The following is a 24907-nucleotide window of genomic DNA, read 5'->3' as shown; positions in this document are numbered from 1 at the left end:
TTGACTCCAATTGGTTAATTCGATAAACTTAGCGATATGAAATAATTAACTAAATAATTTTAAAAAAATATAACCATTATTTAAGCTAAAGTAATTAATGTAAATTTTTTTGAGATGATTTTCCAATGTTTATAAAATTATACTAATTATAGACGTAATTATATAAAATATATTTATTATTTAAAATTTTATTAAAAAATTACTTTAAAACTCAAAATTATTTGAATCTTTTTGTAAAACTAATTAGTTCATATCGTTTAAAATCAAAGAAACTTGAAATTAAATGTATGTAGAATATGCTAAAATGTTATTTAATCATACATCCTAAACATGTTACGTGAAAAATTAAAATTGAAGAGTTACCAAAATAAAAAGTTATCTTCCAGGAAAATGAGTATTACATGGGAGTAGTATACAAATAGTAGTAAATAAGTGAAAAGACTCATTATATAATGGGAAACTTAAATAAATATACTATAATAAAAATATTTTTACCATTTATAGCAATAATATTTTTTTTTCCACTTGATCACTTTTTATTCATTTATAATACAAGTTTAATACATATTACAAAGAACAATTTATTATTCACATATAATACAAGTTTTAATGATGGATAATATATTTATCACACATTTTAATACACTTCTAATACAACACGACAATTTTTTTACCAAACAAATATAATATATTTCAAAAACAATTATAATTTAAATATATTGTATACATAATTCACTTTTAATACATATTACAGCTTTATCACAATATTGTTATAAATGGTAATAAACAAAAAGTATTGCTAAAATCAGTAATTATTTTTTAAAATGTATTAATTTATATAATTTTTCCTTATATAATTGTGGACAAAGTATCCCATCGGATGGATCGATCATCGATACATACTGATACATGCCAAGGTTTATCGCCTGCAGGGGCGGAGCCAACATATTTTTAGGGGGGTCATCCAAACTCCTTCGGCAGAAAATAATACTATATATTCATGGTTAAAATTATTTTTTAGATGTATATAATAAATGTCGATCCCCATTCGACTAGTTCATATGTTTACTCCTTCGGATTTTAAACCTCTTTATAAAAAATTCTGACTCCGCCTGCCCGCGACAATATATCATCAATGTTTGTTAATCTAAATGGGGGCAAACTAATTCTTGAAGACTCCATGGTATATATTGTTAATTTGCTAACTTGTGTGACAAAAGTATTTGAAGCAAAAGGGCAATTTAAAGTGAAATTATAGAATATAGATTCTTTTGATTTTTACCCTTGTGGAGTCAAAGGTGTGGAGGAGGATTCTTAAGTAGTGTTGTGGCATAAATTCGGCTAATTTCAAGTGGTTGGACAATTTATTTTTATGTGATACACATTTGATTAAATATCTCACAATTACCCAATGAGAAATTACATGGTAAAGGACTCGGTTAATTTTATTTTATATTTATTAATAAAGAAAATATATTAAATTCTCTTGTGAATTTGACAGTAAAATTTATTATAACACTTTAATTATATGAACATGTAGATATCCTCCAATTCAAATAATCACTATAATATCACATTATTTTCTCGAATCCCTTCCCTCCCCTCCCACCTTTCAAATATACCTTGTGAGAATTAATAAGTCAAACGAGTTATTCAAAATTCAAGAAAAATTATATTTGTGAAATTGACGTTAATAATAAAATGTTAGTGTTAAATTCTGTAGAATGTAGATTACTAAAACACTGGTGAAATGAAAGTAGTGGACAGAGTTGAAATGAAGAAAGAGGAAGAGAAACTATTAATTCACATATTGGAGAAGACAACAAAAAAAAATGGAGAAGAAATAATATTGGGGAAGACAACAAAATAAAGAGAAAGAAAAAGATGAAAAATTTTTGTGCCAATAAAAAAATTCACATATTTTTTAAAAAATTGGGATTTTCAATTTTTGCAATTTTAGTGGGAAAATTGTATATAATAGCAAATTACTAATTTAAATTAAATATCATAATAACAGTTTGATTTGAGTCTACCTCGTAGCAAGCTGTTGTTATTTAGCCTCTCTCCCTGGTGAATTTCGCTCGCCACTCTCAGCAGTCTCTCCCTTGCCTCTCTCGTTTTTATACAAACACGAATGTATAAAATGTGTTGTGTTTGTATACAGCGAGAGAAAATTGTATATATACATATATTTTTGTTCCCTTCGCTCCCCTCTCCCAAAGCTCGCTCACCACACTCCCAGATCTCTCTCGCCACTCTCACTCGCCTTTCTCACTTCATACAAATACAAATATATACATTTCGTTTATATAAAGCGAGAGAAAAATTGTATATACAATTATAAATACATATATTTTCATCTTATATACTTATGATTATAGATATACAGATTTTCCCTGCCAGTTTTGTTTTGTCTTTCTCTCTTTTATCGCTTTATACAAACATAATTTTTATAATTGATTTTTTTTATATGCATATCGAAACAGATCGTTCAATTGCTTCTTTCTGTATATATGTATAGCGAAATATACATATTAATAGACATAGCAAACATAAAGTTTGCTATGAAGCACAATTATACAAACTATATGTGAAAGTTATTCTTTTTAATTTTGCAAGAGTGAGTCAGAAAATTTGAGAAATAATTAAAACATTACTCTCAATAACCATAAAAAGATTTTAAATTATCCTGATCATGTTTGCTTAAACACCATCCAAAAATATTTTAACTTATGAATATTTAAATAATAAAGTTTTATAAAAGACAAAAAATATGATACATAATGCAAACCGGGTTGAAATTTGTACGGGCTATAACTTAACCCGCCCCACAATGTTTGTCATCCCTAATTGTTTCATTTAGTAAGAAACAATCTCTTAAAACATAATACATAAACATAACAATAAGATAGCTATCTACTCGATATCGAATTAATAGAGTAAATTATAATGTACGTGAATTTATGATCTCTTCGCGAAATCACATTCTCCTTTATAGTTAATCATGAGTGATCATTACTCTCCTTCCATCCACCATATTCTTCTTCCACATCATGAGTTGCCTTCTGTCAAATAATTAAACATACCATGGAACATTACATTAGCATGTTAAGTGAAATTATCCCTTTTCTAAAGTTTGACAATGAATTTATCTAAAATTATATAAGAAAGTACTATAAATTAAAATAATTAATAATTTATAATATTTAAAAAGTATATAATAAAGTTCCGATTAAATAAAAACTTGGTTGTCCAAGATTTGAAAATTGTCATCATGTTAAAGTTTTTTTTTCCCTCAATGTGAAAAGAGTATAGACACCACCAAAGGGTGTAGTGTGATAAATAAGATTTCTACACTGATTTTAAGTAGAGGTCTTACGTTCGAGTTTTGAAGATGTGAAATGGGCTCTATGTGGCACAAAGCAATAGAAATAGCGTATACTCTGGCCACATTTCGAGTCCGATTTTGAAAAATAACTATCGTTAAAGAGTTTCAAATTTCACAATATGAAACTTCACATAGAGGTTCACATTCCATGACAAAAACTAAAAAATAGCTATATTTTTAAATTTTATTTCACAAGTTATTAGAATTAATCGGACCAGTAATTAAATTCTTGATATGACGTAATCATAAATTTTTAAAAATTAAGATAGATGTATCAAAAGAATATATACCTTTGGGGTGAATGTGATACCAACTTGAATTTCACCACAATAAGATTGATCACTCCCCACCACACTATATTTTTTAGGATGAACTTCAGCTCTTCCATTCTCCAATCCCACTTCAAGAAATTCCTTCAAGTAGATACTACAATATGTACAATATTTATTCAATCAATTCCTTCGAGAAATTATCGATAAAGAAACACACAGTCACTATCCTTAAAAATACACACAAGATAAAAACTATTTCAATATAATAGCTCAACACCACATAAAAGAGATGGTCTCACTGAGCAACCTTGTGCAACGAGCTTGACCAAAAAACATACAGGAGGTTTTGAGCATGAGACAACCCAACCCCCCAACCCCACATTTAAAGAAGAATGTAACAACCATAAATTTTGGGCTCATTTTAATCATATCTCCTGTTTAACCAACTCGATCTTAAAATTAGAACCCTTGCTATGTTACGATGTATATTTTAATCAATATTCGAGTTTCAACTAATAAAATTTACTCACGTGGCTTCACCAAGATAGTCATCAGAAGAAAATGTATCATGATCCATGAGCTTAAGTATAAGCTTGTATTGTCCATCTACTGAGGGATATTCTATCTTGAATGTGAACTTCTCATTCCATTCTGGTTTACTACCTTGCCCTGCTTTTATAAGTGAAAAAAATATTACACAAAATCAATTACGTCGTTTAAATTTAAAAGTTTCATCAAACACTTTAACATTATAAAATAAATATTTTGACTTTTTAAAAATTTGATCAAACAAACTATCAGCGTGGAGCGAGCTACAACGTCCAATTAAAGTTAATTTCCATCTTTCACGGTTATGTGAGTTGCGACATTGGATTCATTTAAATTCAATATTTTTGATAAAAATCATATTTTTTCTATACATATACAAATTCATTAAATTTGTAACAAATAGTATTAGTAGGTCTAAGTTCATAATTTAAGTTGAACTTGTAGCGTTTAAATTTTGAATTCGGCTATAAAAATATATGTTTAATTAATAACAATATACAAAAAGGAAGATGGAGATATATAATTTATCAACGAATACCTCGAATAGTAGAGCTCTTGCGTTCTTGACCTCTATATTGGATCAAAACATATGGATCTATTCCACCACCTACACAATTAACAACAACACCACATACATTTTTTAAAAAATAAATAAATAAATAAATAAACCTAAATCATGTGCACACAAGTATAATGAAAGTAATCAAACATAAAAGAATAACGGAGACGGATTCAGAATTTAAAATTAATGAATTTACTTTTTATGACTTTTAGTATTAATTCATTATAATATTAAAATTATGAGTTTAGATTTAATATTGATCGAGTATTTAGTTAGTAGATTATTACATTTTAGTTGAGAACTTCAAATATACCATTTTTGACAGACAGGTAAAAAAAAATTCATTATATTTTTCTAGTTATAAAATTAAAACAAAAATCAGATAGAATTAATTATATTTGATACATGAATCTTGTTTTCTTCTTTAATTCAAAGGTTAATTCGGAATTTTTTTTTTCCATTTGATGATTAAATCTAATAAGCAAAAATAATGATGATAATCAAGACGTATAAATTACAAATCGTGAATTCATCTCTATCAACAAAACTAAAAAATAAATTTAAGTGAAAGAGATAAGAAAAAAAATAATAAATACCCCAAAATTCATTGTTTTTGAGACCTCTAGCGCTAACAAGATTAACTTCCATTATTCCAAAGACGGTCGTCATCGATCTATCTCAATTTATTTTTCCTCGTATCGAAGAACAAATAAATATTATTTGAAGAAATTTATATAATAAGGTTTGTGTGTGAGATTATATGGCTGATGGAATTTGACATTCAAAAATGGTGGTGGAAGAATTCAAAGAGATTCTAGTTAGTCTTTTATGACAATAAGTGAGTTGACAGGTATAGTGGGGAACCATCTTTTAATTCTTTGTATTTATTTATGATTGTTACGAAGATAGATAAAATTATGTCAATTTTAATTAAATGTTTTAAGTTTATACGTTATGTTTTGTATTTATAATTCTTTTATGTTCCCTTCAATTTACTTTTTATGTTCGTAGTTATTTATTCACTTTGAAATTGACATTTATTAAAAAAAGAGATAATGCACAAGTATTTCTCAATCTATGCTTGAAAATTCAGAGACACACTTATACTATACTAAGGTCTTATTACTCCTTGGACTTATTTTATTAATAATTTTCTATTACTTTTCGACCTACGTGGCACTATCTTGTGGATCCAACGCTGATTGATTTTTTTTCAAACTAGTGTCACGTAGGCCAGAAAGGAGTAGAAAATTACTTATAAAATAAGTTCAGGAGGATAATAGGACCTTAGTATAGTATAAGTGTATCTCTGAGATTTCAGGCATAGGTTGAGGGGGTACATGTTTATTTTCCCTTAAAAAATAATAATTGATATAGTGATTTTGTCATTTTACCTTTACTAATTATAACGTGAGTGAATTAAAAAAATTTAACTGTTTCGAAAAGTTTTTTAAAAAAAAGTAATTAATTGAGGATATAATAGGTAAAAAAATTATCCTATCTTGATTTGTCAAATGGACAAGTAATTAGGAACAACTAAAAAAGAAAAAATTGACAAGTAATTAGGAACAGAAAGAATATATTAGTGAATCATTTTATGTTCTACATGATATATAAGAAATTTTAAGTAATTCAATAAATGATACTATTTTCTTTTGATTTTCTGTCAACATCTTTCGCCAGGGCTTATACTTCATCAATATCGATAATTTTACTAATTCACCTTTTAAAAAATTTCTTACAAATTTTACAAACAAATGTGAACACTTTTTTAAAAAATTAATTAATATCTACTAATTTGAAACAATCATATTTAGTATAATGACCATTATATAAAATGGGGAAGTAATAAATATGAAAAAAGCTAAATCGATGATTAAAATGAAACAAAAGGAACGAGATTTTGCTCAAAAACATCCTTCAACTATACCCTAAACTTAAACTTCATCCTTAAAAAATATTATTCTTAGCAAAAAACATCTTTCAATAATTTAAAAATGAACAATTTTCAACCTTCTGTTAGATATTATCAAAAGCTACGGGATCCTAAAAAACATGAGCAATTCACGTGACTATCAAAAAAAGTTTTCCTGCATAATTTCATTACTTTATATAAAAGTTTTTAAAAAAATATTAAAAATCTTAGACATTATGGCTTACGGAAATAAAAAATAGTTGAAAATTATGAGAATACGTAAGTAATCTGCTCCTTTCTAATTTAGTAACGGAAAGAAGTTGGAGCTTAATTATCTTTACCTTTTTCACATCCAAATTATATTTTAGATCAATAAATTTTGGGTCAATCTGATATTGTAGTAATCAAAATATTGATTATATTTCGCATTTGAGTTTCATTCTATATTATTAGAAGCGTAAGTCTCCAACAAACGTTGTTTCTACCATATTCAATAGAGAAGAAACATATTTGAACTAATAATATTTTTAATATCAAACTACATGAAGAATAAATGAAAAAAACTGTCAAGTTAAAAGATTTTTCATAATGCTAAACTCAATTACCGAAAAAAGTTCATGATAGTATTTTGGCGTATCTAAGAATAATAATTAGGAAGGAATGACTTTATTTTTGTAGATTTGATAGTTTTATGATAAATTAATGTAGTATGATGAAAATTGTTCACTTTTAAATATTTAAAGGATGATTTTTGCTAAGAATGATACTTTATTGATATAGTTTAGGTTTGAGTTATAATTTAAGGATAATTTTGGCCAAAAACTCTAAAATAAACACATAAATTCAAATTAATTAAAGCCCTAAAATGAGTAGAGGGTAAAAATAAAAACAAAAATTACTTGCAATTGACAGATTGTCAAATCATACATCAACTGATTCTATGATCTTTTTCTTTTCAGGGAATCTCACGCTTTCAAGCTGGATTTTTGTAATTTTTTGTTTATATAAGTTTTTAAATTTTTCTTTCATAAATAAAAAAAAAAGAGTTAATTTAAGTAATTATAATATTGAAATATGTGGATGTATTCTTCAGCTAGATTTTCAAAGTTAATTACTTTCAAAAATAATTATTACGGAAAGCAAATAAGAAAAATATACTCTATGATATTTGAATTTTTTAAAATCAAGTTTTTGTCTTGATATTATGTGATTTAGATAATTTGGCCTTAATCTTGTAGACAATCAACTTGATAATTTACAAGTAAGACGATTGACTCAGGAAAGTAATAAATATTGAGACAGAATTTTTCTACTCTCGATCGAAATTTTAAAATTGGAAAAATTAAATTCTATGATAAAATAATTTTATTGTAAATAAACGTATAGAATATAAATTTGACTTATTCAAAATGAAAATACAGAATATAAGATAGAATATCAAAAAATAAAAAAAGAAATATTTTTTAGATGATTAATGAAACGTTACTATTCTAAACCTTGTTATGAAGAAATTGATTGGCTTGTAAACATATCATTTTGTCACTTTTAGGAAACTTCATATGCATAAAGTTTAGAATTAAAATTGAATTGAATTTAGTCAAAGAAATAGAGTTCACACCTAATTAGCTTTTATTTAATGACTTATTCAACCACTAGTCCACTACACAGCCTAGTTCATGTTTTTTTTAATTAGAGATCGTCTTTTAACACAAAGAAAATTTTAAAAATAATGTATAAGAGATCCAAAAAATCGATTTCTTCTATTTAAAATCGCAAGTGATCATAACATATCATTTTCTCGTACTACTTCCTTTGTTTCGGTTTATGTTTGTTAATTTGACTAAACATAAAGATATAATAAAAATAAGTGAAAACTTTTTAATAGTATAGTTTTAAGCTAAAAATGTGTTTTATCTACCAAATTTCTATTTGAATATGTGGATTTAAAAGTTACATTGTTTGAAAATACACTAAAAAGAAAAATAAGACACTTAAATTAAATTCGAGTTGAGTACTATTAAGCATTTTCAAAATTATCTTAATTTAACTGCTCTAATCATATGATTATTCAGGCTTGTTCAAATAATTGAACACCTTCACCACCATAAACAGATAGGTTGAGCGTTCGAGTCACGCTCGTAGGAATACTATGGTACAAAATAATAATCAAGAATTGACTTTTAAATGAAAGCAGAAAAAAAATGCAAATGAACTTTACTCATCTTCAAGTGAACAACATTGAAACCATTTATTGTATAAGCTAAAATCCACAGAAACGTTTACCTTTTCTTGCCAAAATCTACAGTTTGACGATGAGCTTATTCCAGTAAACCAAAATACAGATCAAGTTTACACGTTGATCCCTCTATAATGGTGTTCTTCTTCCTCTCCAAGCAAAACTCCGTATAGAATCTCCTAATTGTTCCGGAGCTACTCTGGAAAGGGACTTTTAACAATAACATAGCTTCAACGTTTAAAAGAATCACCAATTACGCGATCTAATGTGGAAATATATAGATTTGGTGCCTTGGAACTGGAAAATTTCAAAGGGTCCTAAATACATGCTTCTTATGATGTGAATATGGAGAAAGAAAAAAGCTCCTCGGAGCCATGGAAGAACGAATCTAGGTCATTTCTTATCCACATTACCCGATGATTCCTGAGGTATGCAATCCGTGCATGCATTACTAGCTGGTGGAGGTAGGTAATCTGAAACTTTAATCCGAAAAGTTTGCTGCTTCTCTTCATTCCCCGGGACATGGACGAGAGCTTCCATAATGAGTATCTCCCAGTCGCTTGCCCGTAAAAATGATGACCATTTGTCCTCTGCTCCAAATATAAACAGCAGTACTAGTTAAATATGTTGAACAAGTATGTAGAGACAATTATGAACAAGTTTATGCACACAATAAACCATCTCTCTCTTTTAATCTTTTCTCTACAGTAAAGTTGAGCTAATGAGTTAAAGGCAATTGTTCGCTTTAAAATTGGAAATGGATTCTATACAATTCAACGGAATCTAAGAAATGATCAAAAATATAAATGATTTTCAAATTTGATTCTGAAGTTCCGTTTTTGAATGATGTTAGACAACACTTCATACAAAAAAACTAACAAACACCACTTCTTGGAACTCCTCATTATTAAGGAATAGCTAGTCACACTCCAGTATCCTCATTTCTCGATGGGAAGCTAAGCAATCTAAAGACACTGTTTTGTGTTACAAGTAAAAGACAGACGACCGTAAAAATATACTCCCTGGTTTTGAATGACGAAATTTAAGAAGTAAAGAAGGTTTTTATTTCTTGTGATCTTAAACAAAAGATACGTACGATGTATCAAAATGTCCTTTAATGTTGTGGTCTTAAAAATTCTACATGGAAAGTTGAAATCAAAAAGATGTCAATAATGAAAAAAGACATTCTTTTTTAAATGACTTCAAATATTAAGTAAGACGAACAAATTGAAACGGAGGGAGTAACTGTTTTACTCAATAGATTTCTCTGTTGATAATGGCATTGATTTGGATCTTTGCAGGAGCGTTTTGAACTTATCACCACCATGACTAACAACTACGGCTTAAATATTCACAATTGATATCTCTGGAGTTGAAAAAGTAGAATAAAGGATGTCCAAATTTCAGAACATGTTTCTGAAACAAAAAACAAGATGGAGAATGTCTGCTCAAAGTAGAATTTAAGGAACAGAACCAACCTCCATTACGAACTGCCTTCAGCTGAAAAATTCCGGTGCCTTGGGGTCCAGAGACAGGAAATGTACATGATACAGATTGCCTTTGGTGAGCTACTGCTAGTGATGCATTGTACCAAGGACCTCTAACAATGGGCTCGCCAATGGCATCTATAATCGGCTTGTTCTTACTGGCTCTTTCCAAGGCCTTGCTGCAAGACCAAACAATGAAGGATGAAACAAGCAAAACTGGTAAAACAATAGCCACGAAAGACAGTTATCCCCTACCCAAGACCCTTGCTACTCCTATCCTCATTGCCACCCAAGAAAATATAGACTGCAATATATTTTTGTATTACACACATACTACTACAGAAGTATGTGAACGTGAAAACAAAGTCAGAGTTCTGTAAAGCATCACAATTTTCCTCAACTGAAATATTTTCATATGCCTTGAGCAAGAAGGAAATTAGTAAGATCGTGGTAGCTGACCTCACATATAGGATTCCGGAAACCATTAAAGGAAAGTTATAATTAGCTCCAATATTTCAGAGAAAAGTGTGTGGAATTACAAGATAAACAGTGAAGTTCTTGTTTTATGCAGCCATAGTACAACTGATCAGAAGTGTTTGTTTTTTTAGAAGGACCGATCCGAAGTGTTATGTTCTCAATACAAATGTTTTGGCCTCAGATTTTATTCTACCTAAGAAGATTGTTCAACAAATTAAAGCAGTATGCAGGAGGTTCTTATGGACGGGACGTTCTGCAGTATCTGCTTTTTTAGCTTGGGACAAATTCTGTGATCCAAAAATCAGCTGGTGGCTTATATATTTTGACATCCTAACTTGGTATAGAGCAGCATTATGCGAACTATTGTGTAAGCTGTGTACAAAGGACAAACTTTGAGTTCAGGTTCATATATAATACGGGGCAGGTAAGATGGCATGACTAAATTAATACTAAGCAGGCTTCCTTGATGGTGCAAAAAATATCATAAAGGCCATGAAACACTTTGATGATGTTGGTTACTTGGGCAGTGATCTATTGCAGATGCAAGCTTTCTCCATAAAAAAAGATGCATCTAAAGCTGAGAGGGATTTCCTCAAGGTGCCTAGGAAAAGATTAGTACGTAACAATCATGGCTGTCCAAGGTGGATATTCATCTTTAGGCTGGTTGCTTATGGCAAGTTATATACAAGAGTAAAAATAGTTCTTTGGGGTATGGTAGATAATTTGATATGTTTTCGGTGTAGTGAAGATCAGTGTGAGATATCTGCTTCCGTATGGAACAAAATCCTCCAGTGGCAAGGAATACAAAGGCAAGCATGGATTTGCAAGGTAGTTGCATGTTGCAGTGGGAAAGAACACATTGTGAGGATATAAGAGCAGGTGTATAAGTTGAAGGAATGGCATTAGCTGGTACCTTAGAGACAAAAATACTTGTCATCTATTTCTGTATAGTGGATCTTCTTCTCCCTCTGACTATCTATTTCCTCCAAAGAGATTAACTGATTACTTTTTTTTTGACATTGTCAAGTATTATTGGTCCCGGTAAAACTCACCACTCAAAACCAACCTTGTTATTGTTGATAAGACCATACCTTTTTTTTTCTAGTTATCCACATTAAAAGGTTTCTTTGACTAGCTGGCACAAATCAAGGAAATTCTGTCGGTAAAGATTCTAGAAATGTTGGTATTTGGGACCAATTCCTTCTAACAAAATTCAGAATCGGTCAAGTCTTATAACACATATTTGTACCCTTAATGTTACCTTTTAGTCAGTTTGCACCAAATGGGCATAGTGTTCCTTTCATATTTGGAATTGTGATAGATGCTAGAGTTACCTTATCATTGACATCATAAGGTTGTAGAGTTCATTGAATTTTTCCACCTCTTGCTCCTTAACCCACGAACCAATGCATCTTTGTTTGTCCTAGATGCATTTGTAGCTATTATTTTTAGGGAAAACATGTCAATATAAGACTTTAAGAGGGGGGAATTTGTTCAAAGCGATTTTTAACGTTTAGATCACCAAAATTCTCTATTCTCCATCGAAATCAACATATCGCCAACCAGAGTTCTGTTTTCTCGCTAACAATCTTCTACTCTCCTCTACCATGGCACAAACTCTACTTCATCTAAGTCAACTTCATTCTAATGACACAAGGTCTCACGCTAGTAAAACCCCAGTTGAGGGAAAAGGAATGGATTTTGACCCTGAAGACGACATAGAAAATGTCTCAACCATTAGAGATGGGAGGAGTTTGCAAGGAGCTAACTTTTATGGGGATTTAGTCGAGTTTTATAACAACCTAGATGAGAACACCAATATATATACACTATAATAGGCAACATTATTGATTACTCATCAGCAAAAACCAACGAACTCTACACCCTTTCTGATGTCGATGATGAGGTAACTTTAGCATTTCTCAAAACTCCAAATCTGGATTTAATGGAAAAAAGACTGCCCATTTGATGCAAACTAGCTAAAATGTAGAATTAAGGAGTCGTTTGGTTGGGAACAAGTTATCCTGGGGTTAGCTATCCTAGGATAATCTATCCCAACTTTTTATCACTATAATATAAATGGTGGAATAAGTTATCCCAAACATGGCAACCAAACAAGATACAAAAGTTTTATCCCATCATTATATATTTTTATCCCTCACACCAAACGACCCCTAAGGCTACAAATATGTGGTGCAAGGCTCGATCAACTCTAAATTTTGTTAGTACTAGATTGGTCCCAAATAACAATATGTCTAGAATCATACTAACAAAATTTTCTTGGTTCATGTCATCTACCCAAAGTAACTTCTAAATGTGGCTAATCAGATCAATGTGAATATCAGGGGTTATCATTCTAAGCCAAAAAATAGAAGAAGATGTGGTTTCCATCAACAGTAGCAATGTTGATTTGGAATGCAAAAAACTACCCGGACCAATGATTCCACCGATAATTGTAAGAAAAGATAATCAACAGAACTCTTTCGGAGACATTGATGGAAGCGGATGGTCCAAGGAAGAAAACTGGAGAAGCAGGTCTACTATAAAGAAACAGAGGACAAGCATTTGAGCATCCAGGAACAGTGAGGTACATTGTGGGACTTTTGATACAATGATTGAAAATGTTAAAGCCAAAATGAATGAATCTTTGAGGGAATAGACAGTAGGCTGATGAAAAAAATTGGACAGAATTGAACACATTAAAATGCGGGAAGCAATCTACTACATACCATTCATTTGGGGACTTGCTAACTTTGTGTAAGGAATGAATGCATACTGGGGATGCAAGGAACCATGTGAATTTTACTAATTGCAATTTGTAGATTCATCTGATTTTGTTACTCAAGATGAATTTCTTAAAATGGAAAATCAGTCTCCGAGGGTCTATTGGAAACAGTCCCTCTACCCTGCAAAGGTACGGGGTAAGGTATGTGTATATTCTACCTTCCCTAGAACCCGTTTATGGGAATCCTTTGCTGTGTTGCTGTTTTTGGAACATCAGCCTCCACAAACTCAAAATGCATCACTGACTCCGGCAGTCCCTATTGTATTTAACTATTGTATCTAAAACTAGTAGCAACATATTTTCAGGTCTACCAGATTTGAGTAACATTTTGAGAGGTACACCCCTTTGTTTTAACCTAGAGCAAGCAGCACCAAGAGGTAGAGAGAGGAAACAAATTTTGGAGCAACAAAATGTGCCCTCTGAGACAGATTGCGGTAGAGGGTTGAGAGCATCTCAAAAGTACTTGGACGTACCTTTAACCATCACATTAGCTAGCTATTTAAACTATATCATAGAAAAGCTCAACACACTTGAGTCAAGGTTCTTTGTGTGATCTAAATGTGAAGATAATATCTATTCAAAATATAATCTTTAAACTCTGGTATTTAATTGGAGAAGGGTAGAGTGAACACCCATTATCCACCGAATTTCAAAGATGAAAAGAGGATAATTCTAGGAGAGTGTCATCTCAAAAAGATAAACCTTTAATTTTGCTCTATTCACCTTTGAACTCGGTGGATAATGGGTTGTCCCTCTACCCATCTCCAGTTAAAGTACCAGACTTGGTTTACAGACTGGGATTCGAACTACTGACGTGCTCCTACCACACATTGCGCTATGTACTGCCTTTGCAATTTAACTGAATCACTGGCAAGGTCTATTCTGAATGGAAGTACAGAATCAAATTAAATCCTTAACTTCACAACTCTTCCCTCGTTAACACTTACAGGGAATTCCTAATTTCACCACTATCTTGCCAATAAGAGCAGATAAAATACACCTAGAGAAAATAAAATTCCAACTTGAAGAGCCTTGAAGCGCAATATCATATTATAGAAGTAATTTTAAAAAATAAATAATATAGAAGTATCATAAACCACATCCTAAAAAACAAGAACTAATATTCATTTGGTGTTCTCGAGGTCAATCTGAATCAAAAAGGCAGGAGCCTTCCCTAACAATCACTTTTCATATTATAAAATCACAAGGATAAGAGGTAGCGAAAAAATCAAACCTGCTGCAGCTATGATATATGGAGAGATCATCAAGAGCACTTAGAGCAACGCCTCCAGTTAAGCAAATCAAGGTCCCTGACACTATCCTTCGCCCCCATGTCTTTGCCTTCCCTTCCTCGGCCACCACTTTTCCCGAACTACATCATATCAATCAATCAGTAAGTAAACCAAGGGCTGATGCACAATATACACTAGAGATTCAACCAAATACAGTAGCTCTAGTTAAGAAATCTATTAAGTATGTATAAATACTTAATTCCGAACCCAGTAACTCAAACGGTCAGTTGGATTCACTAGCATCATCCAGAACCTATGAAGTTCAAATCTTGGATCTGGCTTTGCAATCAACTAACACCTCAACTCCAAATCAATTGGGATAAGACTATATAAATCCTCTATACCTATTCCACTTTTCCCGAACTACGTCATACCAATCAATCAGTCAACCAAGAGCAGATGCACGATATAAACTATAGATTCAACCAAACAGTAGCTCTAGTTTACTTCAAAAAATTCTGTATACATATGTTAAGATACATATTAACTATGTACAAATATTAAATTCCGAACCCAGTAACTCAAATGTTCAGTTGGATTCAGTAGCATCAACCCGAACCCATAAAGTTCAAATCTTGGATCCGCCCTCCACCGTCAACTAACACCTCAACACCAAATCAATTGGGATAAACTCTATAAATCCTCTAAAACCTAAGAAAACCCATTTGATCCCAACACTAAACAATTCATTAAACTACAATTTCCCCCACAAAAATTCAACTTTTTTTTTCTTCATATTGACCTTAATCCCCTGCTATATCCATTCACAATAATTAACATCTATATACAACAGAAAATTTAACTATAATGCATTAATTACATCAATAAAAAAAATTAAAAAATTAAAAAAAAATATCGTACGCTGATGGAGAGCGACGCAAGAAGGAGATAAATCTTCTCCCCAACATTTTGCTTCTGTGAGTTTTTTCGGCTGGAAAAACCTTCCTTAAACCCCACAAAAATCAAATTGAATGTAAAAACTATTGTTTATCTGCAGCATGTTTAGAAACGACGTCGTAGCTTGGTCAAAAACCAAAATGAATGATTATTAATTTATTTTTGTACGAAAATAAACAATTTCAGTTTTTTAAAAAAAATAATAATAATAAGTTGGGTAAATAAAATGAACTTTAAAAAATATGAAATGATATATATATGAAATTTTATTTACTCGCTTTAAATTGATTGTCCATTTTCGTCCCTTTCTTGCAAGCATTGAAAATCCAAAAATTTACATATTTTCATACATAAATATGAATATGTAATAAATTTCAAAAATATTTTTTAGCTCTCCCGATTGAAAAAATAATCACTATCATATTCAAATACTACGGTAATAACTATTAAATTAACTTTCACATCTATCAAACACGAAATTCATATATGTATGCAATAGCTATAGTTTGCATAATTCGCTTCAAAACAAACATGCTATAATTATTTCGCTATACATATATACAAAAGAAGCAATTGTATAATTCATTGGCTCCACTTCATATTTATATAATTGCGCTGGCAGACCATTTGTATAAATTGTTGGCAACCTCTCATTTGTATAAATCGTTGACAACCTCTCAATTCAATTTTATGTGTGTATATCCGTATAAAATTTGAATTTGAATTGAAATAAAACATTTGCATATCAAATATCGCTCTCTCTCGCTTTATACAAACATAAATTATACATTGTATTTTGTATAATTTGTGTTTGTATAAAGGGAGAGAGAAAGAAAGGCAAAACATAACTGGGCGGAAAAATATTTATATTGTATAATTATAAGTGTATAGGACGAAAATATATGTATTTACTATAATATTAGCAGAATCTGTCCGTATTTGCATCAATTATATACATCACAAATCACAAAAGTATAATATAAAATTGGGATATCGAGAGTACAACCAAAATTAAGACAACTAAATGTAACAGACAGATTCTGCTAATATTCGAAATGAAAGTTTTAATACCAAACTTCGCCATATTTACTGTATATATCTTATTGGAAATAGTTTGTGCGCACTTCGATTAAATACGACACGTGAGAAAAGATTTGAATAATATTCCAATCATCTTATGTGTAATAATAAACTAGTGATAAGAATGTATATGAAGACATGTATCATTGTATTCATCGAGTTGGTGTAAATACAGAATGGAGGTAAGTTGTAGATACTCATTGTATTGGTGTAACGCTATAAGATTCTGAAAACGCATATACGTCAGCCTCAAACAAGTTTGGATCGATGATATGAATTCTCACCGACCATATTACTCCGTTTAAATTCTATCACAGATATGTATAAGATACTCAAAAAGCAGTACAAATAAGTTACCAAGTCCTTTTCACATCTTTGGCTCTCAAAAGATGATCAACAAAAGTCAATTTAGCATAGATGTGTGAGGAAAACATCAATGTTAAATTTCCAGCTAGATCAAAATAAGAACTGTAGATTGCTAACATAATTGATACAAATTTACAACATAGTTCCTAGATTCCAAGATTCAGTCTAGTATCATAAGCATACCTTCTCATAAAATGTCCGCGAATTTGATCAAATTACTCTTCGTGCTCTATCAGCAGATATAGATATATCTTCACCAAGTAAGTCGTCTCATCGTTTCCTTTCGGTTCAGGTAGTGTGTATATGGTTAAAGATGTTACCATTCATTCTCCATTCATGTAACAAGGGGAGAAGCAGCTGGCCTCGGATAAGACGTAGTTTTTCTTCCTGAAGCTTCATCGGTTGAGGTTCTGTGATGCTTCCTTTGTGTGGTTTCGCGTTTCAGACTTCCTGATTCATTCAAGTTCTGAAGTTGCTCCAATGCCTTTACTACCTCGGGCATTTTAGGCCTGAATTTGGGTTCTAATGCCAGGCATTTGACTGCAAGAAGTGCTGCTCTCAGTGCTCCTTCCACTGAGTACTGACCTTCTATACGGTGATCCATAATATGGAGGACTTTACGTTTACTAGTAAGGAAAGGTTTAGCCCATTCAATCAGATTATGTTCCCCGTGGGGTCGGTTTTTGTCCATCACTCGACGGCCTGTCAGCATTTCTAGAAGAACAACCCCGAAACTGTATACGTCACTTCTAGTGGTTATATGACCTACACATGTGAGGTGACAATCAGAAGCTGAAAAAAAATTTACTCCAGGATATCAGAGCAGAAAGGGGAATTTTCAAAGCCAGAACATGTAAACCGAAAGACGTAAATGATTAAATAAGGGATAAAGAACAGCGATAAACTCGAGGGGATTAGATTTTTGTTGATTAGGGATACATAACAGAACAAAACAGAGAGCATTACACTTACAATTTCTTTAAAAACACATAGTATTGATATTCTCGAGTATGAAAGACTTGCAAATTAGATAAATAGACGACTATCAAGAACTAAATAGAGGAGATAACTCTCAAGAGAAACATAACCGAAATATATAAATGCCAATCATTCAGACGAAAACAAATGTGGGTGAATGGGGCCATGTCTGGAAAGAAACAGTTGAAGGAGTAAATTGAAAATACAACAACAACATACATGAAGGTAGAGAGGTTGTTTCCGACAGACCCTCGACTCATGTAAAGCATAACAACAAGTAGGAGTATATTGAAATTGTATATTACCTGTGGCCATATACTCGGGAGCAGCATAACCAAAGGTACCCATTACTCTAGTAGAGACATGGCTTTTACCGTCGATTGGCCCATCCTTCGCCAATCCAAAATCAGAAAGCTTTGCATTGTAATTCTGTCAATTCATAGCATGGAAAGATTGTAAGAAGACCAGAAACATTCTTAAACCTTTAAAAGACTAAATTTGAAAGGTGTTTCACATACAGCATCAAGCAAAATGTTCGACGATTTGAAATCCCGATATATAACTTTAGCTTCTGGACTGTGGAGATATGTCAGTCCCTTAGCTGCCTCGAGAGCAACCTTCATTCGGAGATTCCATGATAGTGGTTGGAAATAAGTACTCCCTGTTCAAGATGTACAAAAGGTTAAGTCATGACATTACATGGACGATATTACTGGATGTCCTCAAATCAGATGCAAACTCAAGATTTGAAGTTTATGGGTTCCTATAACGAACTAAGTTCACATGAATCCACATATCATACTGTGGATCCGCCCCTGCCTCAAATACAGAATTATGATTTTAGACGAGCTATACTTACTTCTGAATAGATGATTTTCCAAACTTCCTCTTGGCATGAATTCGTACACCAGAAGCCTGTGTTCATCTTCTAAGCAATATCCAATCAACTTCACGAGATTAGGATGAGATAGCTGGCTCAGGTAAGTAATTTCCGCCTGTAGTTAAAGTTTAATGAGCAAACAATTAATCAACTTATCATGATCAAGGATTATAGGAAACACGATCAGCTAACTACATTACGGAAAAATGATCTTATCTTAAACAATGCCTACGTCTATAATATAACGATCATCGAAAATTTTGAAGGGAAGAGTATGTATACCAGCCATTCCTTGTGACCTTGAAAGCCTTCTTGGTTCAATCTCTTTACAGCTATAACCAATCCAGTCCCTGGCCTTGCAGCTTTAAACGTATTCTCGTCTATCCAACCCTTAAATACACAACCAAAACCACCTTCTCCCAACACACTATCTGGACGAAAGTTCCTCGTGGCTACTCGGAGTTCATTGAAACTAAAACTTTTCAGATTCGACGATTCAAGTATTTCACTCTGACTACGAGGAGTCAACGGAGCTGATGAATATGAATGCCTACTACTCAACTCTCTTCCATCACTTGCTCCTGTTAAAAAACAAAAAAACTTATTACTTATATCCAACAATATCATGTTCATTTATCGCATTAATTAAAATTTTAGAATCTTGAACATAGTAATTATCTACAAGAGTGTTGAATAATGACAGCAGCCTCTAAGGAAAATGCTTTACTTTTTTTTTCATCAATCTTTTTATACCATGGTACTCAAGCCAGCTTGAGTGCTCTAATTCAATTCTACGAGATACTTGCTATCTCTCATCAACACAGATACCGCGAATAATCTCATTAACATAGACACCAGATACCTGCTACCTCTCACTAACACAGACACAGATACCATGAGTAATCTCAGACACCTCAAAAAATCCAGATGTAACTAAGAAATAGTTCCATAAACTTCGCAAAAAATTTCTTCCAATCAATCTAATAAACACTTACTACTAAACAATTAGCCAACAATTCACCATAGATTTCGGATCAGATTTTGAAAATTCGTAAGTTAACAAAAACAGTCACAGAGGAGTGTTCTAACTTCTGAAATTTCCGCTCACAAAAATTTAAAAAAGAAATGCACACACAAGTTCAAATTCTCAAAAATCACAACTTCAAAAACTCAAATTTTTAAGTTTTGAGTTTCGATTTCAAAATTTATAATCTAACGGGAGCTAAAAATAGAAAGAAAATCCAAGCTGATTACTCATAAGTTTCCACAAATAGCATAAAATAAAAATTAAATTATAACCCAACAAAACCCAAACCACAAAAAGTCTATTCTACTGTTTTCAGCTCAAACCCGTAACCACGTATCTCGATGCACTAAGTTCCGGCTATAACCCAACAAAACCCAAATCATAAAAGTAAGCACATGTCTCGATACACTAAACTCCGACTATAACCCAACAAAACCCAAACCACAAAAGTGTATTAAATGATTTTCACGGCGTCGTAACTTCCTGATCACACATAGCAGTAAATTAAAGAACTGAAACAAAAAAAATAAAAATTTACCATGATGAAGAGGACTTTCTGCTTTAATTCGAACACTTAAACAAGAACCCATTAAAATTTATGAACCAAAGTTTCAATCTTTATAAGAAAGAAAACTTTTATCAAAATAATGAATAGTGATTGAATTGATTGTTTTGGGTTTACATATATAAACTCAAAAAAAGGGTGAAATGTATAATAGCCAAAAATGTGAAGTGTGAACAAAAAGAAATGTAGTATATATATGTGTTGGAAAAAAAAAATTAGCACTTTGTTGGGTTGTCTTTCACAAGAATCTCTTGAGAAAAAAAAAATTCACAAAGGCCAAAATCTACAAAAGTGTACTTTGACCTTTCCTTTTTGTCTTAGTCGATGCTCAATTCGTTCGGTATTATTCGTCATGATTTTTATTTTTATAGTCAAATTATAAAAACTTTAATTAATATTTTAAGATTATTTTCTCATCATGCAAAAAATTGTAATTTATAATATTTTTCATATAGTTTTAGAATATTTAATTTTTTTATTTAAAATATCGAATTTAATTTATGTTTAAAAATTAATCAAATTGACTTTCGATAAGCGCAGCATGACAAACAATTCCGGACGAAAAAGTATGATTTATTTTTCATATATTAATTTCTATCTTATATCTTAGACTTATGTGATATTGTTTGATTGAATATAAAAATTCTAAAATTATAATTTAAAATGAATATTTTTAAAATTAAATTACTATTAAATATAAAAATATTTTTTTTTTGATAAATGGAAAAGGGAGATTTGTTATATAAATTAGGACGGAGAAAGCGTAATATAAATATAAGTGTATGAAATTGTCCCTAAAATATACCTCATCTCTTTTGTTTGTTCAATTTTAATTTTTTATTTTCTTCTTTTTACAAGTCATTTTTTTATAAATTAACAAAAGATAATAATTTTTTTTATTTATTATATCATCAATTTATTTAGAGAGCTACTGTTTTAGAAAAAGGAAAAATATTTAATTAATTTTGAAATTTTATCAATTAATAAGGATAAAATAGTAACTCACTATATTAGTTTTTATTTTTTTGAAAGAAATTTTTTGCAAATATCTGGTATAATGAACTTAATTATGCTCTTTAGTTATAGTTTGTACATTTATAGATTGTAGCTATAATTTAAATTGTTACGATCGACCTCGTTTGTATAACTCACGTGTACATTTGTATAATTCGTGTGTGTTTGTATATTACGCGTGAATCGAATGATTGTGTTATTTTCATCTTTATTTATATTAATTGATTTGTATTTATTTTTTGTATAAACTTGAAATAATAAATTTATACAAATACAAATATCTAAATATCAATTTAAATCTACTAAATATTCAAACTACACTCTTTTTTTTCCATTTAAATCTAACATTTAAAATCTACAAAATATTTAATCACGATCAAAGAAACCCAATGAACCAAAATTAATTAAAATTTTATATAAATTATCATTTTGAATTGACCTCCAAATACAAGGGCCAAAGAAGTATTTTTGGTTAGTATTTTGTTTTTTTTTTAAAGGCAAATAGTGAATGGAGTGTAGGGACTAAATTTAGCTTTTATTTAGAGTCTTTAAAGCTTATCTTCTTTTTATTAGATGTAAAATAAAAGGTTTCTTTATTTCTTTTGGCTGCTGCCTCTCCAACTTGTACAACAAGACAAACGTGTGCATTTAGTGCACCACTTTTATTTAATCATCTAACTTCCAAAAAAAATATAATTAGACTAAGAAAAAATAATCTTAAAAGTATACTCTCGTAATTTTTTTAATTTATGTGATATTATTTGACGTAATATAAAATTTAAAAGAAATAATATGTATACACTATCCTTCACGAAAATGTTACTGTTTAATTTGTATAATTATATTTGATTTAATTTAAAATTTTACGAAAAACTTATATTTACTATCGTCCGGACCTTACTTATAAATTATAGTAGCTAAGAGTAAAATATGAAGATACAATGTATTCTTTAGATTTTATTTTCACAAAATAAGAATAAAGACAAGTATATACACCACTTCTTTTTTTCTAATATATTGTTGCTTTTGTTGGCATCTTCGTTGTTTTTTTAATACTAATATTAGTTTGGGATAAACTTAATCAAAGCTACCTAATTATGAGGATTTTATAGTTGACTTATTAACACTTTGGTATCAATCAACTAAAGTATGTAGTGTAGTAAATTAGATGGATTTTTTCTTGATTAAATGTTTTGAAATTTAGTTTTGAATATAAATTTTTTTAATAGGGAGTATTTTTTTTATAAATGAGACTCTATATGATAAAATTTAGATTTAATTGAGTTTTAATATAAATATTAAATATCGAAATTAAAAATTAAAAAAAAACTTGGGATCATAAGTGTAACTATTGATATTGAAGACTATTTATATTTTGTGTCCCTGTAGGCATTGGACTACTAAATTTTCTGGTTAACAATAAATGTAGCACTTAATAAAAAAATTAAAGTATTGTTAGGTAAGGGAATAAAATAGATAAAAAATATTTTAATGGATTGTAATTTTTACATGATTAGTTATTTTCATAGTTTATTGTATAAATAACCAATACATGATGTTATTAGTATATATAGTATACAAAAAAATTTAAGATGAATTAAATTTTTTAATCAAATACAGAATAAAAAATTCAACTTCTTAATTATATTATAGATTCTTTCTTTTTATTTATATTTTCTTGTCATTTTATTTTATGAGCGCCAATTTCAATCATCGTTAGAGTCAAAGTAAGTTAGATTAATTTTATACTCTTTAAAGCTTAAATGATCGAAAACTGTATTTAAAATATAATAAGTTATAAATCTTTCTCATATTAACATATTTAAAATACATTAGAACTGATATATATATTTAAAAAATAATTATTGATATTGTTAGTTTACCGTTTACTATAAAGTGAATAAGTTAAAAATATAAGATTGTCAAAAAGTTTTAATTAATTTAGGGGCGTTTGGTGTAAAGAACAATACTAAATAGTCCTGAGATTAAATTATAGTATCACCTAATTTTTTGTTTGATTCAAAAGTTCAGAATAACTTATCTCGGGATTAATAATTAGTACCGAGATAAATTATTCTCTCCTCGAATGGTATAATTCTTTCGAAATAACTAATCTCGAAATAAAATAAGTAAATGATAAAAATGTCTCTTTCAATCCTTCTGTTACATTACTTTTTACATTCATAGAGGATATTTTTATAAACAAATATTTTTTTCTTAAAATTTATTATTTTAAATATAATAAATCAAATATTTAATAAAAAATAATCTCATCATAACATATCTCACCTGATTCCAATATTTTACAATAATTCATATCATCATAACTTGAATAACAGTTAAAAAAAATCTTTTTTTATTTATTAAAATAAATTTAAATAATTAAAAATAAGAAATTATTCAAAATAATTTAATTCTCGAAAAGCGAAATACACGTATTATTATATTTAAGTTTTTTTGGGCTGGATGTCTGATTAGCTGCTTAAAGACAATTGGTTGCAAGTAAGGTAGCACAATTAATGTTATTTCACTCCATGTGTCAAGCTTACAATTTTCAATGGAGGCAAAAAAAATATTTGTATAAATTATATGTGGTGGCCTTTTTATAATTAAAATTATTTTTTAAAAAAGAAAAAAAGGAGTAGCAGATAACACATTTATCTATTTCCATACGTAAGTGTTGACATAAGGATAACGTAATATATGAAATAAAATGTTTAAAATAATCGCTACGAAAATTATTTAAATAAGGAATATCATGTAATTAACTTTAAATAAAATTGAATGATTATGGATAAAATTTAATCAAATAAAACTTTTTGACGAGAATTCAAATACAATGAAACAGTTGAAATCTCTCTATCTTAATCGAAAATTTTAAATTAAAAGTTTTTCAAAATAGAAGATCTTTTTAATTAAAAGTGTCACCCTCGAAATTATATGAAGCAATTATATGAAGCAATGGACCAATTCAAATATAATCAAATTTTAGAGATAATTTCATAAATCTCTCCTCAAATTAAGGTTAGTAACACTAAACAAGTAAAAAAAGAATTATATTAATATCCTTCAACTTTGAATATGTATAAGTAGACACTTAAACTTATATAAAATTGAGCAAATAAACACATGAGTTT

General features: G+C 29.9%; 3 protein-coding genes across 4 annotated transcripts; all 3 read right to left on the bottom strand.

The window, feature by feature from the left end:
* Window positions 1-2739: 2739 nt before the first annotated feature.
* LOC101259736 (16 kDa phloem protein 1) lies at window positions 2740-5651 on the bottom strand. 2 transcript variants are annotated; one of them, XM_004236696.5, is made up of 5 exons: window positions 5368-5651; window positions 4748-4816; window positions 4191-4329; window positions 3679-3814; window positions 2740-3065 (listed from the first exon to the last, which is right to left on the bottom strand). In XM_004236696.5, the coding sequence occupies exons 1-5, from the start codon at window positions 5438-5440 to the stop codon at window positions 3003-3005; spliced, it is 480 nt and encodes a 159-aa protein (XP_004236744.1). In that variant the 5' UTR covers window positions 5441-5651; the 3' UTR covers window positions 2740-3002. The 2 variants fall into 2 exon arrangements, with proteins under 2 accessions (XP_004236744.1, XP_010319255.1); XM_010320953.4 differs by having other exon boundaries at window positions 4191-4332; window positions 5368-5637.
* A 3258-nt stretch (window positions 5652-8909) lies between these two features.
* Window positions 8910-16001, bottom strand: LOC101260924 (uncharacterized). The gene is made up of 4 exons (XM_004236700.5): window positions 15825-16001; window positions 14906-15043; window positions 10401-10588; window positions 8910-9512 (listed from the first exon to the last, which is right to left on the bottom strand). The coding sequence occupies exons 1-4, from the start codon at window positions 15869-15871 to the stop codon at window positions 9316-9318; spliced, it is 570 nt and encodes a 189-aa protein (XP_004236748.1). The 5' UTR covers window positions 15872-16001; the 3' UTR covers window positions 8910-9315.
* A 1239-nt stretch (window positions 16002-17240) lies between these two features.
* Window positions 17241-21009, bottom strand: LOC101260038 (probable serine/threonine-protein kinase PBL9). The gene is made up of 6 exons (XM_004236697.5): window positions 20730-21009; window positions 19447-19745; window positions 19144-19279; window positions 18803-18945; window positions 18590-18713; window positions 17241-18071 (listed from the first exon to the last, which is right to left on the bottom strand). The coding sequence occupies exons 1-6, from the start codon at window positions 20779-20781 to the stop codon at window positions 17641-17643; spliced, it is 1185 nt and encodes a 394-aa protein (XP_004236745.1). The 5' UTR covers window positions 20782-21009; the 3' UTR covers window positions 17241-17640.
* Window positions 21010-24907: the final 3898 nt, after the last annotated feature.

Source organism: Solanum lycopersicum, chromosome 4, assembly GCF_036512215.1.
Source record: "Solanum lycopersicum chromosome 4, SLM_r2.1".
Classification (NCBI taxonomy): Eukaryota; Viridiplantae; Streptophyta; class Magnoliopsida; order Solanales; family Solanaceae; genus Solanum; species Solanum lycopersicum.
This window is presented reverse-complemented; position numbering and strand designations above follow the sequence as displayed.